The sequence below is a fragment of the Biomphalaria glabrata genome, chromosome 17, assembly GCF_947242115.1.
Source record: "Biomphalaria glabrata chromosome 17, xgBioGlab47.1, whole genome shotgun sequence".
In the NCBI taxonomy this organism is placed as follows: domain Eukaryota; kingdom Metazoa; phylum Mollusca; class Gastropoda; family Planorbidae; genus Biomphalaria; species Biomphalaria glabrata.
The window spans coordinates 17,193,519-17,211,849 of NC_074727.1; the positions used below are offsets into that span (position 1 = coordinate 17,193,519).

The 18,331-nt window shown below is 34.2% G+C and overlaps 1 protein-coding gene across 1 annotated transcript; it reads left to right on the forward strand.

The window, feature by feature from the left end:
* The first annotated feature begins 1,881 nt into the window (after nucleotides 1–1,881).
* On the forward strand, nucleotides 1,882–18,007 carry LOC106051073 (polyadenylate-binding protein 4-like). The gene is made up of 11 exons (XM_013206202.2): nucleotides 1,882–2,409; nucleotides 5,107–5,300; nucleotides 8,422–8,537; nucleotides 8,649–8,808; nucleotides 9,031–9,105; nucleotides 9,247–9,480; nucleotides 10,385–10,588; nucleotides 10,693–10,852; nucleotides 12,018–12,265; nucleotides 16,591–16,812; nucleotides 17,027–18,007. Exons 1-11 carry the CDS (start codon nucleotides 2,220–2,222, stop codon nucleotides 17,093–17,095), a joined length of 1,872 nt encoding a protein of 623 aa, XP_013061656.1. The 5' UTR covers nucleotides 1,882–2,219; the 3' UTR covers nucleotides 17,096–18,007.
* The last annotated feature ends 324 nt before the right edge of the window (nucleotides 18,008–18,331 follow it).

The following is an 18,331-nucleotide window of genomic DNA, read 5'->3' on the forward strand; positions in this document are numbered from 1 at the left end:
TTAAATGTACTGTAAGAGAGTAGTGAGTTAAAATATTTTTCATAAAAATCCGTAAAAACATTATTTCGTAAATGAGAAGATTATTTGTTTATTAATTAGAAGAGGGAGTTCAAACAATTATTTGGCGTTAGTAGATTTTTAAATAAATTCGGAAATTTCTGGCGACGATTTGTAAGAAACAAAATCCGGAACTTTCTTTATCGATTACAAAACTTCTATGTTATGTTTTACAAGAAAATTAAATGTCTAAAAAGTAATTTTCAGTAATCAATTCTAGTAAATTACTTTTTTTAAAAGCCTTATGCGATTTCAAACAATCATTAGGCATAATTCATGTTTTATAAAACAATATCCGGAACATTTTTACAATTAATGAAATATAAGTCAGTATAGAGATTATGATTTAGCATTAATATGCTATGTACATAAAAAACGGAACAACATATTATTGATAATGTGTTTTTGCAACGTTTAAGCATGGAAATGGAATGTAATATAAGTTAGAAGAGCAAACAAACATTTGTTGGCGTTGATTAGTTTTGCACAAAAAAATCCGGAACAATTAATTTTAGATACTTAAAACTATTGAGATGTTATGGGAGGAACATTAAAGGGTAAATCAGATTTTCAATAGCTTTTAGAGTTCTAGTTTTTTAAATCTAATCGTGACGGACAGACCGACCAACAGACAAAACGCACAAAAATAAGCTTCTTTTATTCGGATGGGGGCACTAAACAAAAAATAAATAAAATCTGATTTTTAAAAAAAGCTTAAGGAATTGGTTTAGCACCTGATCATGTTGCGACGTTACGCTACTGCACGAAAATCGCTGCATAAAAAGTCCATTTAAAAAAATGTGCGTGATATTTACATACAAAGTGCATTATTAGCCTTTATAAACAAACAGAAATGTTTTCTTTTAATTTTAGCAGCTAGTTGACCAGAAAAAACGTCTTTAACTATTATTTATATTTGTTGTAAACATTTCCTGTACATTTTTAAAATATATTTGACTTAGTGATACTAAAAATACACAAAAATTGTCCATCTTTGTTAGCATATTGTAACATTGCCTCCCTTACATTTACGTAATTGTTTTAGAATTGGTGTATTTTTATGAAAAAATCGCTTGCATAATTAATTTTATAAATTAAACGGTTTGCTTTTAGAAAACCAAAAGTAGCCGTTGCACCTAAACTTTTCAAGCCGGATTTAATGATGAAATAATATTTTTCATATCTCTTCTAGTTTTCGAGATCTGAGTGTGACAGACGGACAGACGGACAGACGGACATTTTGCACAAACCTAATAGCGGCTTTTTCCCCTTACGGGGGCCGCTAAAAATAATTACTGGCATTCATGCGACCTTTCCGGATGTTTTTTTTTAAGTTTTTTTTTTTTTTATTAAGGACAGCATTGCACATTTTTATCCAACTGCAGCCCGGGTTAATAAGAGCTTGCTTCACAGTTCAAGCCTAAGCCTTTCTCCGAATTTAATTAGCTATATATGTATTTCAAATTCAACTGTAAAGTTTGAGAACTGATTGTTTATCGGGCTTCAGTTTCATTATTTTGGGAAACCCCGGATAAGGGTCACGTGGATCAATAGCGCATTAATATCCAATTTATTTTTTGACGAAAAAAAAAAAAAAAAAGAAATATAGATAGAGTCTAGACATTTAAATTTCTTTCAAGCAATACACTTAATTTTATGTCAATTAATTAATCAGTCTAATAGTTAAACGAAATGAAGCAAGAATCTTTTTTTTTATTTGAGTTATTATTCTCCACCATATATATAATATATATATACGTCTATGTTCTCCACCTATTGCGGAGTAATATTGTGTTGTTTTTTTTTTTAGATGGAACTAGGCGATCAGACGTCACTTCCTTTTCACGTCCAACTTGGAACCGCAAAGACTGTGAGGAAGATTTCAATCAAGACTTTCACAATTTAATGTGTTCCTAACACACTGTGACATGTTTTGATTATAAAATAAATCTTTTATAAAATTTAAAAAAATAAAAAAAAAATTAGTAAAATTGTATAAAAAACAAAAAAGCTTATTGAAACGTGGTCGACATTGAACAAGCTGTTCTGATATTGAATTGTGATAACCGCCATCTTTACACCAACAAGCACGAGGCCATTTTTATTATAAACTTAATTGAAATAGTTTGTAGACTAAGCTAAACAAAAAAGAAACAGCAAAAATGAATCCAGCTACAAGTTATCCTATGGCATCCCTCTATGTTGGAGATCTTCACCCAGATGTCACAGAGGCTATGTTGTTTGAAAAGTTCTCAACATGTGGACCTGTTTTGTCAATCAGAGTTTGTCGCGACATGATTACACGCAGATCTTTGGGCTATGCATACGTCAACTTCCAGCAACCACATGATGGTAATTTTAAATTATTTGTAATTTAGTCAAGTAGATCTATACTTAGTGACTTAGATAATAAATCGTCTAGCGAAATCACAGCAGATCTCTACAGACTAGAATCTATAGAGTGAAGTCTAGATCTAGAGTAGGTACTCTCACAGGTGGCCATTTTGGATATAAAAACACATTTGACATCAAAACAATTTCCTGTTCAGGTTTCACAAAGCTGAAATTAAGCATGTCCTACAATATCTAGATTTCTATTTTCAAATAGATCTAGATTATTCTAGATCTATTTTCAATCTTGTAAATAATAATGTAGCCTGTAGCCTAACGAAAGCTTAGCGAAGGCAAGAACTGAAGGAGTATGGTTAAGCATTTAGCTGACAGTTTTATCTTTTGCGCAAAGAGAAAGTAGCGATGTTACAATATCTTGTGACACACCCCTTTTTTTAAGTAAAAAAAATTACTTTTTTCTGACATTTTTTGGACACACTAGGGAGGTGAACTAAATAATTTATCTTTATCGTTAGTACATTATTAAAATGCTTTGAAAGAACTTTCAAATGGTGTTTAAATTCTGACTATGTTTAATAGTTAGAAAGTTATGATTTTTGTTTGTGTCATTTTGGCTCAACATTGGTTGACATGGAACAAGTAAGATAAGAGTGTCTCGCTCGCTGAGCCGGCGAGACACCCCCCCCCCCCCGCTCAAAAAGTTAAAAAGTTGGAATTGAGTTTCTTAGACGATAGATCTACTTATTAAATAAGAAATTTAATAGTAGAATAGTAGATCTAGTATTCGTAGTAATTTCTAGCACACAAATCTTATTTCATTTATATTTATGAACTTAACTTGTTTAAAATGTAATTTTGTAAATATTGATGAAATAAACAAATTATTGGGTCTAGATCTACAAGAAATGTCAGAGGCGGGGACAAAATGGCAGTGTTTAGATGACAGAAAAGTGGGATCAAAATCGTCTGAAACAAATTTTTTTTCAAAAGCACTTTTAGACTAATGGGCATATTTGTAGTACACAAAAACTATTTGAATATATCAGACCTGCCTAGCGTTACGTATACGTTACACAAAATTTCCCAAAAAATGACAGTCAGTACGCAAATACGAATTTAACCCGTTGCGTTACACATTTTGTATCCTTTATTTTCTCCCTCTCTTGACTCGGCACCTTCGACATAGAGTCACGTAGTTCACGCTAAGCCGTCCTGTTGGGGGGGGGACACATTGTGTCCAGATCTATACGTTGATTGGTTCTTAATTGCAATTAGATTTAGTCTAGAAATTAAGAACGCGAGAGTGAGGGAGTGGCAGGTTAGTACCAGGTTGGCACTGCCAGTTAGCTGATACACCGTGACTATTTTATTTTGTAAGTTCATTAGTAGACATTAATTATGTTGAATCCCTGATTCCCGTATTCATTTGTACAGAAAAAAATATTGAAGTGCTATTGATTCAAAACACATTGAGTGACATTGTAGATATGTAGTCTAGATCTACAACATACTGAACAAAAAGATTCTTTAATAATTCCCCCCCCCCCCCCCCCCCAAAAAAAAAAGTAACATTTCTAGATTAAGACAAGTCTTTGTCACCTTTTCTATGCTTGCTATTGCTGCTTTGTCACTCCCTACTGCAACTATTTAAATCTAGAACTCTACCTCTAGTAAGTCTAGTCCACATAAATTTTCCAGTAATCTCGCCTCTACTTCATTATTCTTGTTACTGCTCCAATTTTCCCCAAGTGCCCAATTAATGTCCTCGGGCTAGTCTATTTGGACATGCTGCATGAAGTACATGTGCTTTGAGTTAAGGCTGATCCACATTAAAAGGATTTCAGCCCCCCCCCCTACATTATTTAATATTCTTGCTACTTTTTGCATAGCGTCACAGCGTCCTCTAACTAGTTTGTTTGGACATGGGGGGAGTACATTCAGTTTATGCAATCATCACTTGCATCCCACCCTCCCCTTTCAGGAATACATCAAGGCAATTGGTCAGACAAGTTATGGGCCAGTAGCTGGTCATTTGATCTTTAGTAGATTCCCACCTCAAGTGACTGTCTCTTCTGTGGTAGAAAGGGAAGGGGGTTGATAAAAAAGCTTGTTTTCGCCACATCAGGGAAAAGACCACGATCTACTTTTTTCACTTTTGACTGTTTTACACACCTGTCCCTTCCTCAGTTGTGCCACTCTGTCTAACATCTCTAAATGATTAAATGACTAAATAGGATGGTTGCTAGTTTATAAATTTATACTATTCCTGTGCGGGATTCACCAAGTTCAGTCCTCTCTTCCTGGGAAGATAAACAAAAAAATGGAATCTTAATCTTCAACTTTGAATTAAAGTAAACATTTTAAAAACAAAGCAAAAATATGATGGAAATTTAAAAATTAAGCACACGCACTACTATAATAGTTAAGCCCAAACCATACAGCTCTTAGTATCTTTTTCCATTCTAGTCTAGATCTACTTTATTTAGAGGTTTAGTTTGGGCCCAACTATTAGATACTAGATCTCGTAGTAGGCATGTAATGCACATTTGACACTTAGGTTTCTTTTCATCCTTTTTTTTTACTTCATTGTAGCTATCGCAGCTAAATATTTTTGCCTTTAATAAATTTAGAGATTACAAATAGATCACATAAAATTATTTAAAACCATTTCTTAATGCCAATTTTTTTTTTACCTAGCTGAAAGAGCAATGGACACCATGAACTTTGACACTATTAAAGGCAGACCTATTAGAATAATGTGGTCTCAGCGTGACCCATCTCTCCGTAAATCTGGAGTTGGCAATGTGTTCATTAAGAATTTGGATAAAAGTATTGACAACAAAGCTTTGTATGACACATTCTCTGCTTTTGGCAACATTTTATCTTGTAAGGTATGTCAATTTTAAGTCATTTCAAAATAAGCAATATGATCTAATTTAACAAACTCAACCTGCAAGCATTATTTAACTTGATACTAGGGGTGCACCGGATAGTCCCTCCGGCTCCGGCTTCTGCCGAATATCCGGCATTTTTTACTATCCGGTGCTATTCGGCTCCGGTCGGATATCACTACCGGATAGTAAACCGGATAGTAAAAAATACACCTATTTAATATGCATAAAGTGGACCTCGTTCCATTAATGTCTGTTGTAGAATGTATTAATGCTTATATGAAAACAAAATAATGTGCTTAAAAACAGCCATTATGAATATGCACCAAACATCGTTTATTATAAAGACAAGGTATGTTAATAACTTAATATAAATAGAGATGAAACTTTACATCATAAATGCGCTTTACATACAGAGCAGCAATGGCTGGCACTTTTTTCAATTTGTCTTGACCTTTGAGTAAGTTAGTTAACATGTTAAAATGCTACATTCCTTGACTACGTCATGCTGACCAGACGTCTGTCTAGCTGTGTGGGTATATCTCCAGAGGTAGAGATGAACAACTCCCACCCCCTTTTATTTGTTTAGTCCATCACATTGAGTTTATTTATAGGCAGGTAACCACAAGTTAAATACGATGGACGTAGGTTTAATGTCAGCGTATTGACACTCTCTAGTAGTCACACCTTTAGAGGGAACTGAGTTTGTTTACTTAGTAGTTAATCTTTATTGGGGGGGGGGGGGGGGGGCTGGACTACAAGAGCCACACCTCTAAGGTGACCAGGTATATTTCTAGATGAACATCTCCCTCCCCCTTTTATTTGTTTAGCCCATCACATTGAGTTCATTGATTGACAGGTGACCCCAAGTCAGATACGATGGACGTAAGCACTCTCTACAGGTCACACGAGGGAACTAGGTTTATTATTGGGGGGGGACTAGACTTTACATTATAAATTCGTATTACATACGTAGCAGCGATGTCTGGCACACTTTAAAAGCTAGTCTTGACCTTTGAGTGGTCTAGTAACCATGTAATATTTCTTAACTATGTCAAGCTGATTGTCTAGAAGTGCGGGTATATCTCCAGAGGTAGAGATGAGCAACCCCCACCTCCTTTTGTTTGTTTAGTCCATAACATTGAGTTCACAGATAGGCAGCTGACCACATTAAGCCAGATGTCAACGTGTTGACACTTTCTAGAGGTCACATCTTATGAGGGAACTGAGTTTGTTTACTTGGAGAAGAATTTTTATTAGGGGCGGGACTACAAGCCAAATCTCCATAAGGTTACTCTGGTATGAGTGTGTTTATTATGAGATAGGTTGTCAATCAAGGGTCTGGACCACAACCCACACCTTTTATACTATTGGCAGGGACAATAAGTTTGTTTACTTAAAGTCTCAATTAGGAGGCTGGACTACAAGCCAAACAGACACTGACCAGGGGTATCTTTAAAGGTAGGGCTCAAGAGACTCAACACGCTCAACTTCTTATTTGTTTAATCCATGACAATGTATTGATAGACATTGACCATTCTTAAGCCAGAATGGATTAACGCAGATTGTTGAGAAACATTGACACAGTCTAGAGGTCACTAGATGATGACACTACGTTTGTTTACTTGGAGAGAAATGTCATTTAGGGCGCTGAACACACGTTCGTTGCACAATAAAATAAAACAAATATGTGCATGTGTGCATGTATTTTTTTCCCTTGTATTAAAACCTTTAGAAAGAAAGCTAATTTCATTGTTTAATTCTATTGACTTAATATATAAAGGAAAACCTTACAGTAAAATTTAACATCGCAGAAAATACATTGATCTAAAGCACCACAATTAGATCTAGTAAACAAAGAAAAAATATGCTGAAATGTTAAGAAACACTTGACCTCTGTAACTAAGGTACGGATATAATTTATCAATATGCTTGACTGACCATGCCAATGTGTTATCTTTTTTCGCCTGCACACTAAACACTATTGCGAATGCCCAAGAATAAAAACGCGTGGTCAACACCATCATCTATACACACTACACTAGGACTACATGTGTAGGCTCACTACGTCTATCTGACCAGATTGTTACTATCAGTCGAACACAGAGTCTATTTATGTTGTTTTTTTGGTACGGAGGGTGTGAATGAGTTTTTTTTTCTTCTATAGTTGATTTTCCTGATTTTCTTAGATCTATATAACAGTAGATCTAAACATAGATACCAATAATAGGCCTACAGACTACAATTAAATCTATGCTTCGCAACATCAAGGCTCAGGCTATAAGTAGGTATAATAGATGTTCCTGCTGTTAATAAAATATCGTTTGACGCAAATGGATTAATAAATATATGACCTACTACGCTTCAGATTCCAACTATTAACTAACAGCTATCAGTATTAAGCCCTTGAAACCAGAACCAGAAGCAGTCTTTGGACTTAAAATTACAAGTCTGATGACCAGTTGTTGGTCAGAAATTCTTGAACACATACATCCAACCACCATACAAGCCAGATGAGAGATTTACATTAGTAACTAGTTAAATATATACTAACATATTTTACATTGACCCTCCAACACACAGCCTTTATGGTTGGTGGCCTTGTACATGCTACACAGATTAATTTTTGTTTATAAATACTGTTAAGCTTGAATAAATCAATCAGTAACAGAGTTTAAAACAATAAAGTATATAAAAGGAAAAAAAATAATACCAACAATATAGGTATGTTATTTAACAGTTTCGTAAAATGCTCAGCAATACAAGCTATTTACAAGACACTTAGGTATTCGGCTCCGGCCCCGGCCGAATATCAAATTTTACTATCCGGTCATATCCGGCTCCGGCCGGATATCAAAAAGTACTATCCGGTGCACCCCTACTTGATACTAATGCTTAAAAAATGTATCAGTTTAGTTCACACATAGCAATATTAAAATTGAACCCCAAATTTAACCTGCAAGTCATACATATTCTTTCTAGGTAATAGATTATTTAAACTGATACTGTTTAAAAATGTTTATCCATTGATTAGTTCAATAGCAATATTTAAAATCCCCTCCCCCCCCCCCCCTTAATGGTTAATAAATTTTTACTTTTTTTTTTTAAATTTTGGAAACAGATTGCTTGTGACGAGCATGGCTCAAAGGGATACGGTTTTGTACATTTTGAGACAGAAGAAGCAGCCAGACAGTCTATTGAAAAGGTCAATGGCATGTTGCTTAATGGAAAAAAAGTGTAAGAACTATTTGTCAGCTTAATTTAAGTTCCTTGAGCAAAGGAGAAAGACTTAATCCCAACTAATTTATCAACATTGTGCACAAGTTTTTAATAATTATTTTTTTTCAGATATGTAGGAAGATTTATCCCTCGCAAAGAACGTATCATGCTGATGGGTGACAAGCACCGCAAATACAACAATGTGTACATTAAGAACTTTGGTGAAGAACTGGATGATGAGAAATTGAGGGAAATGTTTGAACAGTATGGCAAAATAATCAGTGCAAAGGTGATTGATCTGGTTACAGATTCTCATAAGCTAAATTCTTTATGAATATATAGATCAAATTTCCTTTTTAATTGTTAAATATGTTCACCCTACTTGCAAACATTAAAAGCAGTTTTAACTCAAGGTGAACTAAGTTAAAAAATTTCATAGAATATGTGATTCGTAATAGATTAAACAATCTTAATTATAGATTCTGAAAGTTTTTGTAAATATCTGTATTAGGTGATGTATGATGGTAGTGGAAAATCTCGAGGTTTTGGATTTGTCAGCTTTGAGGAACCAGATGCTGCTGAAAAGGTACAGTGTCTTGTTTTTCATTTGTAAAATTAACCTCCAAAATCATTAATATCCAAGGTTGTACAAGTTTTATCTATGGTGTTGTCTCTTATGATTTACTTGTACAGTCTCTGACAATTTAAATTCATTGTTTATATTTAGGCAGTCACCACTCTAAATGGAACAGAAATGGGTGGCAAACAGATTTATTGTGGTCGTGCTCAAAAAAAAGCTGAGCGTCAAGCTGAACTCAAGGAAAAGTTTGAAAAGATCAAACTTGAACGCATTAATCGTTACCAGGGTGTCAATCTGTATGTGAAGAATTTGGATGATGGTGTTGATGATGAGAGGCTGCGCAAGGAGTTCTCCCAGTTTGGAACCATCACCAGTGCAAAGGTGCTGTAATTTGTTTAATGTTTCTACATAAAAAATAAGCCCTTAGACCCTAGAATGCAAACTTGTTTTTGCATATCTTTCCTTGAATGGGCTAAATAATTTTTAGTAACTTCGGATTGTTTTTTGTTGATCCTGGTGTCAGAAAAATCAGGTCATTACAACAAATGTGAAGTTGCACATTTTGCATCATTAGCCCATTTTTTAATTTTGCTATTATTACAATACCTCTATTCAAACTAATATCTTCGTGGAGTTTAAAACCTTTTGGGAGGGCAAAACCTAAACACTTCCCAAAAATGGTTGTAATGAATTTCCTAGACATTGGGTCATTGCTTTATATCGTTGGAAAAGAATTGTTGTTGGCCACAGTGGGAAAACTAAGTTTGCACTTAATAATTTTATAAGACCTATCATTCGAATATAATAAGAGAAGGGGGTAAACATTTTTTTTTTTAAATCTAACATTCATCATTTATTAAGAGAGGTAGTCTTTTTAAATTAAATGGTTTTCTTATTTAAAAAAAAATGATTGAAAACTGAATAATTTCATATGAAATGAAATTTAAAAGCTGTGTTGTTCAAAATATAAAATTATATTTTAGGTTATTTTTGTGTACCACTTTCAGCTACCATTTTATCTACATGACTTTCTGTAAATATTATTAACAACAATCAAAACAGTCTTTTGTGATAGTAAAAACTTCTTGGTTTGAGTTTCTATTTTTAAGCAGTATTTATCATCTACCATCATTTTTGTCACATAACACTCCAAAATTTTTTTTTTTTTTTTTTTTTTTTTTTTTTTTTTTTTTTTTTTTGTATTTACTTTGTATACATTTTTTGTTGTGTGGTATGCTGACTGCTTAGTTCTTTTTAAAAATGTTAATGTTTTTATTTTATCTAGGTGATGGGAGAGGGTGGTAGGTCCAGAGGATTTGGTTTTGTGTGCTTCAGCTCACCAGAAGAAGCCACAAAGGCAGTTACAGAAATGAACGGTCGCATTATTGTTGCCAAGCCTCTGTACGTGGCACTTGCTCAGCGCAAGGAGGACCGGCGAGCTCATCTTGCTAGCCAACATATTCAAAGACTGGCTTCAATGCGTCAACAGGTACAGTTGAGATAATTTTTTTTTTTATCTAATATTTAAAATTTATTTTAGGTTTAAATTAATTTTTGTAAAGAGAATAAAAATATATGTTGTTCTTTCTTCAGAATGTTCAGTACAATCCAATCTTTAATGCTGGTGGAGCTGGATACTTTGTACCAACAATGCCTCAGGCTCAGAGAGGTTTCTTTACACCTGCTAATGTCCCATCCATTAGACAAGCACGTGCACCATGGGCTCCAAGTGTTAGGCCAAACCAGGCTGCAGGTTAATCTCAAAACCCTTTTTTTTTGTGTACTAGCAGACATGCCTACAGTCCCGCATTATGCGGAACCGTCCCGCAAAAGCATCAAAAAAGCTCACATGTTCCGCCGTTCCGCATTCACGATTTTTTTGTTCCGCCAAGTCTGAATTCCGACACAAAAAAAAAAAAAAAAAATCGCAGATTTTTCATTATTTATTAATAATGCGAAATTAAAATACTGAATGCAAAATAAAATATATATAGGTCTGTGTTTATTGTTTACATTTCATCTTCTCCCTGACCCGGTGTGTCCTAAATTTACGAAGATAAGGTTGAGCTAGATCTAGACATAGATCTAATACTCTAGGTCTAGATACTAGATCTAGATCTATTCTGAGAATCTAGTAAGTGCTAATTATGCTAATAAGCCAAATGTTTCATTCAAATCCCTTTCTTTTCCCGACAATGGCTATACTACTTAGTCTACTTAGTTACTTACTACTAGTCTAGACTAGATATAGACCTAGACTATCTCTAGACTCTAGACTATTACTATTGGCAAGTCAATTGGAATTGCATTTGCCGTATTGCCACTATTGGAGTCTATAATTAGTATATTCAGAGTATTGTCACTATTCTAACAGTAATTAAGCGGAAATTACCGTAGACTCTTAAATTATTTTAGTTAGATCTAGAACTAGAGACAACATCTAGAGTCTAGAGTTATTAGAGTGATTAGAGTAGAGCCCTAGAAAAGGATAGATAATCAAGTAGATGTAGATCTAGAATAATCTAGATCTAGTCAGTAGATTTATATCTAGTAGTAACAAATAAAAATAGATATAGTAACATTTGAGTCTAGGTCATTAGAATACATTTTAGTTAGAATTCATCATTTAGGAGTTAGAACTATTGATTTCAAACAAAGGACATAATTATGAATTAAAGGTTTTCTTACTTTTAATTATAATATTTACATCTAATTTATAAGAAGCATGCTATTGTTGTTTTTAAAGTAATATAATTGAAGTTTTATTTATATTGCGTACAGTATTGCTAACAAACGCGTTTATGTTCCACATTTTCAACCTGAGTGTTCCACATTCTGGGTCTTGGGGGTAGGCATGTCTGGTACTAGTGAAGATTTTCATTTGTATTTTTTATTTTTATTTGAAAACTCCTTTTCAGGATTCCAAGCCATGTCCAACCAGATCAGAACCCGGCCCCCAACTGCTCAAACCCAGATGCGACCAACTACTGTGAACTCAAGGCCTATTACTGGTCAGTCAGTAGCAGCTGGTGCACCGCGTGTTGCAGCGATGGCCGGGATGACCCGTCCTCCAGGTGCTGGAGCTATTCCACAACAGGCTCGCCCTAACCCATACCCAAATTCTCGACCTCAAATGGCTGGACAGCCTGGACGCCCCATGCAACAGGTAGCTTTTTCTTTTTCCTGATTAGTCATAGGAAGTTACAAAAAAGATTTCCAATTTTTTCCTGATACCGTATTTATTTAAAAAAGACTATTTTCCATTTAAGTTTCGATCTAGATAAATCTACTATGATTTAATTCGATCTATATAGATAAGATGTCTAAATCTTGAATCTTTGACTACTTTTGGTCTAGATCTAGTCCTTGAATGTCTCATCGCTATGCACTGTCTTGGCATTTGCACATTATCACTTTGGCTTCCCCAATTTGAACTCTGCCAGCTTTCATTCCCTGTTGTCCTCTAGAGGTTATGCAGTTTTGGACTAATCTAAATAGTGTAGATCTAGACAAAAATATTCATTTCTGAAGAAGTCGCCTCATTGGGATTAGATGTTTGTAAAGATCTAGAATATGCGTCTCCCCCCGGCCTTTCTCAAAGAAAAACACAAAGAATCGTAAGAAGGCAAATATGGACAAAATGTCATCTTTTTATTAATTTTTTTTTTATGCTGTCAATAACACTTATTCCGCATGGGAGACGACCGCATGCCAAAGGAGATCTTCTTTGGTAAGCTTAGAGTTGTCTCCCAGTAAGAGCTATAAAGATCTACTCAGGCGCCATTTTGCCCTCACTAGCTTAGAGCAAAGTACCTGGCTGCATTCTCTGGAAGCAGATGGCCTCTGAGAGAGGCAGTTAGAGAGCTCTCACAAAAGCTGCGGGACAAACTTTTGAGACTCAAAGAAAAACTTTATTGAAGACAGGCGCAAAAGACGGAAAGAAACTTAGATTGCCGGCTGACAACGGCTTTGTATGCTTGAAATTCAGGAAAATATGCAGGTTGCACCTGGGTTTGCGTAGTTATGTGAAACACTGCACTTAGCCGTATACTTCAGAATTGAAAGCATTGCAAATATTATCATTATACAAAAATTATGTCAAATAATTTGCTGTAATTACACAAAAAAATTAATCTCATAGTCATGACTTCCAGACATGCCTACCGTCCTGCATTATGCGGAACCGTCCCTCAAAATCATCAAAATAGCTCATATGTTCTGCACTCACGTTTATTTTTGTTCCATCAAGTCTGAATTACGAAAAAAAAAAAAATGTTTTTGTCATTATTTATTAATAGTGCGAAATGCAAAATATATATATAGGTCTGTGTTTATTGTTTTCATTTCATCTCCTCCCGGACCCGGTGTGTCAAAATTCTAGATCTAGACTGTAGTGTGAGTACATAGATCTAGATCTAGTAGTCTAGATACTACTAGATATATATCTAGATCCATTCTTAGAATCTATTAAGCGCTAATAAGCCAAATGCTCCATTCAAATCCCTTTTTTTTCCTGACAATGGATCCAGATCTAGAAGATCTAATTCAACTATTTACTAAGTTATTGCTGGTTTCTAAGAAAAGCAAAAGGATTTTAAAAAAAAACTTAATTTAAGATCTAGATTAGATCTATTCATCTATCAGTAAAAAAATACTTAGGCTTAGTCTAAATTACTTTCTAGATATAGAATCCAGATATAGGATTATAGGACTAGACTAGATCTATCATCTAGAAATTTAGATTTTAGATCTAAAAGTAATAGTAATAGTCTAAATAGTAGAATTAGAAGATGATAGATCTAGAAATTCAATCTAGATTTCTAGAGATCATACGTAATAAATTCGCTATTTAGTTCATAGATCTAGAGATAAATATTAATATTTTAGAGGACTAGTTAGATCTAAATTATTATAGAACTAGAGACAAAATTTAGAGTTAGAAGTCAAGAAAAGGCTAGATAATCAAGTCATTCAAATTCAAGAAGATCTAGAAAAAGCTCTTGAGTCTAGTTACTAGATTTAACTAGATCTAGTTCTAGTAGTAACAAATACCAAATAGATAGAAACATTAGAATACATTTTGAATTTAATTATTTAGAGTTAGATAGAACTATTGATTGAATTACAGGTTTTCTCACTTCGAATTATACTATTTACATCTATGTGTAAGAAGCAAACCAGCATCGTTATTTAAGTAATAATGTAAGTTTTATTTATTGCATGCAATACGGCTGCCACCAACCTGAGTATTCCATATTCTGGGTATTGGGGGTAGGCATGTCTGACTTTCTTTCAATCCACTTTTAAATTATTGAGTATTAGGGCCTACTCTTTTTAGGTTTAATTGTAAATTTATTTTTATTTTTAATATAAACATTATTATTGCTAAATTTACTACAAAATGAAATTTAGCTAATGGGAACCCTGTGCCTCCTGCAGTCTGACAATATTAGAAATTTCAAGCTTTATTTTAGTCAAATCAAGGTGAAGGTCTCCTCTAGTGGCTACATCCACTCTCTCTGCTTATTCATTTTGTTAGGCACTAAATCTAGATTAACCAAGTTGTTAGAAAAGCTAAAACAATTCCATTTTCGACCAAAGTTTTGGAATTTGACTCAAACATTCAAATGCAGCCACATCTTTTGTAAATCTATTTTTTCCTGCAACTCAATTTAAACATCAGAAACATTTGTTTTTGTTTTATTTGTTATTTATACATATATATTTTTATATTAGAAGCGAAACATAATTTCTTTATAGAGCATTGTTATGTGAATTGCAGATATGTGTCTTTAGGCAGTAATTCATTTGTCAACAAAGTTACGCGAGATTGTAAAACTCTTTAAAATAGATTTAATATCTCAAATGAAAATCCATTGCTTTCCTAGAAGTCAGAGGTTTGTTTCATTTATTTATGTTAGATGCCTACCATTAAAAAAATAATTTTTTAGCCTGCTTTAAGTCATCGCCAACTGTTGAATCTTCCTGTTTCTCAAAAAAAATAAAATTTAAAAATAAAATTAAATTGTAAACAGAGAAATTTTATGCGTCAAATAACGGCCAGTTTTAAGGCATGGATAACTCGGATATAGGAATCAAAATGAGCTTATGGACCTGATGGCATATTTTCCCATCATCTTTGGTTGCCAGATTGATGTTAGCCACAAAGAACAGTTGTCTTTTACAAGGCATTTTGTGGACTTATTAGATTCAGAAGTTAAGCTGGAGGACATTTCAAGCTTATATAGTTTACAGGCTTATAACACAGTAATTACTTAAGTATGTTTAGTAACTTAAAAGGCATTCAGTGTTAGTGGCGGACGATCTTGTAGCCTGACATAGTACGATATATCTAGTCTACCCTTACAGCGCAGGGAACCGCATTTGACATTCGCCCAGGGCCCGCACACTGCTAATGTTGACTATAACCATTTTCATCATTTGTTTTTTATCCAGTGCCAATTCACTAAAACTCTTTGCAATATTCCATTATATACCAGTGAGTTTTCATAACAATGGGATTCCCGAAAACTCTTCTTCTTCTTCATCGTTCTCATTGTTATGTTGGAGTGTTCATATGACTAGACCAATACACGAGATGAACTGCGCAGTGGTTTCCAAATCAGGGAGCTCTCCTTATAGTTTTCTTTCTATTGGGGTGATTTGGGGCCAATGTCTTATATGGGCCTCTTGGTATAGAGAGCAGTTTTGGAGGACGTGGTCGGCATTTTCTGGTGATACTCCACATGGGCAGATTTCACTGGTTCCAATTTTGAGCTTCAAACTCAATTTCTAACATTTAATTAGAGGCAAGCTAGTAATAATTTGTCTATATTTAGTTTGCCAGCTTTAACTTTGAAGAATTCTTTTGTTTTATTTCAGTGTACCTTTAGTTTTTTCTTTCCCCCTTTATGTCCAGCGCCCCTTTAACGCCCCCTATTGTGCCCAGCGCCCCCCAAAATCTCGAAAACGCCCCCAAGGGGGAGATAGTGCCCCCGTTGAAGACCACTGGTTTAGATTATGGATCTAGACTTTGGTCTATAGAGTCAAATCTAGATTCTTGATTAGTCTAGTACTAGATGGACCTCAATTTTGTACAATACCAATCTATTATTAAAAGCTCTGACTGCCTGGACCAGATTCTATTTTAAAAGCTAGATGATAATTGCAAAAGAAGAAAAACTATGAAAGTTCTCATCTAAATGTACACACAATAGTGCCTTGCATGCATTTGGTGTGTGTGTGTAGTAAAGCTTATGTAGTGTAATTAGGTTGTACATGGTTCAAAGAAAGTACTGTATGTAATTAATTTCTACTTCATTTAAAGAGAATTCCACAATTTGAGTTGCTGCAACGTGGCAGTTAACAAACAGGTTTAGAAAATGTATTAAAAAGTTTTGCAAAGTCTGTACCCATCAGCCTAATAATTTTGGGGGAAAAAAAAATTCTGGCTGTTAGCTTTAGCTTGAAGTTGTTTTGTTTCAATTTCAGGCCCAACAGTCTGTGGTGATCCCTGGTCAAGATCCTCTTACAGCAAGTATGTTGGCTGCTGCTCCACCTCAAGAGCAGAAACAGATGCTTGGAGAGAGATTGTTCCCTCTTATCCAACGCATGCATCCTGAGTTGGCTGGTAAGATTACTGGTATGCTTTTGGAGATTGACAATTCAGAATTGCTGCACATGTTAGAGTCTCATGAATCTCTTAAACTTAAGGTTAGTGTTCATTTTATTTGGGTGTTATGTTTTTTAAGTCACTAATGGAGAGCACTATTACTCTGCATATTTCACTGAATTAATCTTTTTTTTTTTTTTTTTTTTTTTTGGTTGTTTTCTACATAGTTCTTTTTATTATATGTTGTAAAAGTCTTGATTGAAACATCTTACCACTGTATTCTTTTCATTACAATTACTTGTTTTCTATCTTTAGGTGGAGGAGGCTGTCGCTGTACTGCAAGCTCACCAAGCCAAGGAAAGTGCTGCAGCCAAGAAAGATTAGAACTTGTATGGGATTCAACTGAATCAGGAATAACTTAAATTTTTAGGGTTACAGTAATTTTTGTTCTTTTTTTTTTTTTTTTTTTGTTTTTGTTTTTTATTGAAACTGTGTGATGTGACAAAATTAGCTGGTTGGCTTGATTAGGAAGATTATTGAGTTACTATTCAGATGTCAGGCGCATAATCTTTTTCAAATTTCAACTTGCTAATAAATCCAAGTTCGGTTTTGTGACATTTACTAATTGAAGTTTTTAGTAGAGTAGCTGTTTTTCTGAATAGCATTTGTCCTTGACTTGTATCTTCAGTACTATGATCAGTTCATGTGCCACGGTTTCATTTTTTTTTTGTGTGTGTGTTGTGTTAATTCTTTTTTTTTTTCAAAGTCTGAACCAACTAACCATATATTGTACCTGTGTGTGTGCTGTTCAGGAAGCAGCACTCAGAACTACTACAATGTGTAGGTTACTATGTCTGGTCCTACTAACAAGACATGGAGCACAATATATATCTTCCTTCCAAGTTTGGACAATTATTGTTTATCCTGTTGCTGTGGCCCCTGACCACAAAACCTCATACTCACTGGAGTATGCTTAGATTTCTTTGGTCCAGTAAATGTACATGTTGTGTTTCAGAATGTCTAGAAACCATGTTCAGACAATATTTGACACTTGTAAAATGTATTGGGCCAAAGAATCTCTTGTTATTCACAGGAGAATAACAAGGTTCTTTTATTAAACCAAAAAAAAAAATCTGCAAGTTTTTTTGCACAATAAAAAAAAAAAAGCTTTATTTACAGCATTGACTCAAAGAAACTTATAGAATGCTCTTGTCTACATAGTAGTATGGCTGGACTAATACACTTGGTTTTTTTGTTAAAGGAATTTGATGAACATTAAAATACTTTTCATTTGAATCTTCCTTTTTTTGTGTCATTTGTTCAACAGCTGATTCTATTTTCTTTTTCCTTCGTTTATTTATTTGAAAAGTAAATACAGAAAATTAGACATTTTAAACACCAGTGACTATTATTATGATACTCAACACATTCGCATCATCGTGTTAAGATTACCCTACACATTTTCACTAAGGACCCAAAATATATATATCCTTTGTTTAACTCTCCTTTTAAAGGACTAAAAAAATAATGATACCGTGTACTTAAAGAAACCCTATTGGTGATTTTCACCATTGTTAAGAACGTTTATAAAAAATCGAGAGAAAAAAAAACCGTCACTGT

Coding starts and splice junctions, on each gene's coding strand:
- LOC106051073 (XM_013206202.2), top strand. CDS start 2,220: ATGAATCCAGCTACAAGTTATCCTATGGCATCCCTCTATGTTGGAGAT. Junction 8,809..9,030: donor GCAAAATAATCAGTGCAAAG/GTGATTGATCTG, acceptor TATCTGTATTAG/GTGATGTATGATGGTAGTGG. Junction 16,813..17,026: donor ATGAATCTCTTAAACTTAAG/GTTAGTGTTCAT, acceptor TTCTATCTTTAG/GTGGAGGAGGCTGTCGCTGT.